We start from the raw sequence: 3,495 nt of genomic DNA, 5'->3' as shown, positions 1-3,495 counted from the left end.
CATTTTGTTAAAATAAATGTTTTGTATGAAAATAATAAGATAAAAAAACGGCGATATTTTTAATGATCATCTTAAGTTTTCAAGATGAGCAAGAGTCATTCGAAATTCAAACAAGATTGCGACTATGTATTTTTTAATATTTCTTATCTCAACAAACTCATCTGATGTAACAATATACATCATAAAACAAATAAATAAACATTTAAAATGCACGAGATGAGAATGTCACAAAAAAACAACAACTTGGAAGTAAACAAAATATAGCCATAATTTGAGTAACGCGAAATACCTAAAATCGTTCTAAACTTCAAATCATTCTAATTTATTTGTTTTTGTTGCATTACCGCCTTATCGAATTTTTCGATGAACACGCTCTCGTGATTGTCGTCTTCAATAAAATGGTCACTGATTTTTTTCCCATGTGCATTGTGATCTTGGTGTTTTTGCAACAATGGTGTGGAGATTCCCTTCTGGTGTCATAGTGTCAGTGGTTCCTGTACCACGAGTTGTTGAAATTAACAGAATCGAGGATGGTCGTGTTCATTTGCATGGTTCAGATGGAAAGTTTTTAAACATTCTAGCACAAGCTTTGAAATTTAAATACAACGTTAAAATACCACCTGACAGAGAATGGGGTCGAATGACCGATGATGGGAACTGGACTGGTATGATAGGACAAGTATTTAGAGGAGAGGCAGACTTTACGTTATGGACTTCGGTTACGAAAGAACGTTCAGAAGCAGTCGATTTTAGCGAGCCCTATGACGTGGATGACTTAACTTATGTTACTACGTTGCCAGAAAATTTACCTAAAGCTTATGCTTTCTTCCATCCTTTTGATCGAATCACATGGTGTTGCCTCATATTTCTCATTTTAATGATCCCATTTTTTTTCTGGTTGCTATCTTCTTCTGGCCCATCATACTTTGAGCGTCTATTGTATCTATACGGGACGATTGTGCATCAGCCTTTAAATGATGAACATTTTTACCAAAAAACTCTTCTTGTATTTTGGTGGATTACTTCTATAGTTTTATCAGTCAGTTACTCAGGAGCTCTTTTATCCTTTTTAAGCATCCCTCTGCAAGAAACTCCCATAAGAAACTTTCAAGAATTATCCATGGCTGTATCCAAAAACCAATACAGGTGCCTTGATGTTAACGGAACTGCCTTTGTTCCAGGTTTACTTGCAAGCAAGCGAGAAGATCTCGTACATTTAGCTGATACAATTATAAGAAACAATTGGTTTTTAACATATCCCGAATCACAAACAGAAACTTATTTTGATGGTCGAACAGCACACTTGGGTAGTAGAATATTTTTATATTTCAGATTTGGAAAGGCTCCTTTTACAAGGAAGTATGTATCTGAAGATACAGCTTATTCTTATGAAATGGCATTGGGTGTGAGAAAAAATTTTTGCTGCAAGGATGAGCTTGATGCTGCTATTGTTAAGATTAAGTACGCTGGTATATATCAAAAACTTATAGAAGATGAACTGTATCAATCTTGGTTTAAATATATAAAAAATTTAACGATACCGGAAACTAACCATCCATTGTCTGTACAGGATTTATCAGGAGCACTGATTATTTTTGCTTTTGGATGTATTCTATCAATTGTAGCATTCATTGGAGAATGCTGTTTCTATAAGAAAAAATGAATTTTCTTACATTTACATCATCTCATAATCATAACTATAACGCCTTATATTAATATCAGAGTACAATTGTTTTACTATTATATGCGAATAAGAACATACTTATAAATATTTATTAAATTGGTTGTATCATCAAGAGTAGTTAATATGCAAAATCTGCACATTAGCACAGATTTAATCTTTATATATTTGTCTCATGACAGACAAAACAAATATAGAGCAACAAATATTTTTTAAATAATTTTAAATTATGGAGAAGCAAGCTTCAAAAAATTTAATTGTTGAAAGAATTTTTTTTTATCGTTAATTTCTTTTTACTTCGTAATATGTCATTTTAAACAATTATATCACGTAAAATTGTTGCTCTTAACAAAATGGCAATAAAAATTTATCTATATTTAAATCTCTAATGTTACCTCTCAAAAAGGCTTGCCAGTGGCAGCTGCATTTTACTTTCTATGTTAAAAAATGATGAACGTTTTATAATTGAAAGACATTGATAAAGAAAGCATAACTTTTATGATATTATATGTATTTCATCAATCTCTGGCATGCTTAATGTAATATATAAGCTTTCTTGTGTTGTGTATTTTTTTTTCTACGTACTAACTAACACAGAGTAAAAAGAAAAAGGCCTGAGCATAAGCGTTGAATTGTTAATATATAAATCATTAAAATTATTGATCAAAATTATTAATAATTTATGCATAAAATTATTAATTTATTGTATTTATTGATCAATAAGGATATGTAAAGGCATTAGTTCAACCAAGGCTTGGTTTAACGCATTGTACTAATGTTTAATTTCTGATTATATACTATACGGTAGTGGTAAGTGATAAATATCAGCATTAAATTATTTGAGATAGTATCAGTAATAAGCCTCCTCGATCAAACTTCATTTTTAAAAAAGAACAAATAGCGTTGGGAACTTTTTACTTTTTTAGTCCAGTTTATTTTTTACGTAGAAGAGAAAATAATTTGATTTTGACACATCTAAAATGAAAAACGTAGGGCATATCACTTTCGAAAGACGCGGAATTTTTGTTAGTGATGAAAGTCTAATACTAAAGTGCTGTATAGACTGTTTTTCACTTTAGGGGTGACAATAATAAATATATGTATACACACTGAGAAAAACTGTATGGTCAAAACTTCCAGAATATATTAAAATTTATGGTGTTTATGACTGTGTGGAAATAACAAAAATCTCGATAAGTTTTACCGAAACGCTTTGGTAATGGATTTGGCAAAATTAACAAAATATGGTTTTATAATGTGTATAAAATTTGGTAAATGTTTTAAAATTTTGCAAGTTTATCATGATATTTTAGAGCATGTCATAAAAACCATTTCATTAAATGCACTTTTCCATTATGTATATTTTTTACTAAATTTGCAGTAGTAACAACTATAATTTTAAAAACCAGAATTTCCGATAAACCGTTGTCACAAGAACAGAAAAATTACCAAATGAAAGGTTTAAATATCGCATATTTTGTGTTTTAATACTAGAATTTTTTTTTTTTACCAGAAATGTTTTAATAATATAGTATTGTAATTTTACTAGAATATTTTTTATCCGCCCAGAAACATAAAAATGCGTTTTCCATCTTTATTTACAAATTCCTAAATTCTTTTCGTTAGTTTGAGGGATATTGTTTTAAATAAGTACAATTCTACTATAATTATTTAAATTCATATTTATGATGATAATTATTTCATGACATATAAATCAATCAAATGTTAAAATATTGTGTTTCTGTTATGTTCTATTAATAAAAAAGATGAAGAAATGGATATTTTCTTCATTAACTTTAAGTTTAGTTAACAAT

General features: G+C 29.3%; 1 protein-coding gene across 1 annotated transcript; it reads left to right on the top strand.

Moving 5' to 3' along the window:
- Window positions 1–451: 451 nt before the first annotated feature.
- On the top strand, window positions 452–1,663 carry LOC107448436 (probable glutamate receptor). Its single transcript, XM_016063616.1, has one exon. It carries the CDS (start codon window positions 452–454, stop codon window positions 1,661–1,663), a length of 1,212 nt encoding a protein of 403 aa, XP_015919102.1.
- The last annotated feature ends 1,832 nt before the right edge of the window (window positions 1,664–3,495 follow it).

Source organism: Parasteatoda tepidariorum, chromosome 3 (assembly GCF_043381705.1).
Source record: "Parasteatoda tepidariorum isolate YZ-2023 chromosome 3, CAS_Ptep_4.0, whole genome shotgun sequence".
NCBI lineage: Eukaryota > Metazoa > Arthropoda > Arachnida > Araneae > Theridiidae > Parasteatoda > Parasteatoda tepidariorum.
Note: the sequence above shows the minus strand (reverse complement) of the source record. Positions and strands in the feature narration are given on the sequence as shown.

Coding starts and splice junctions, on each gene's coding strand:
- LOC107448436 (XM_016063616.1), top strand. CDS start 452: ATGGTGTGGAGATTCCCTTCTGGTGTCATAGTGTCAGTGGTTCCTGTA.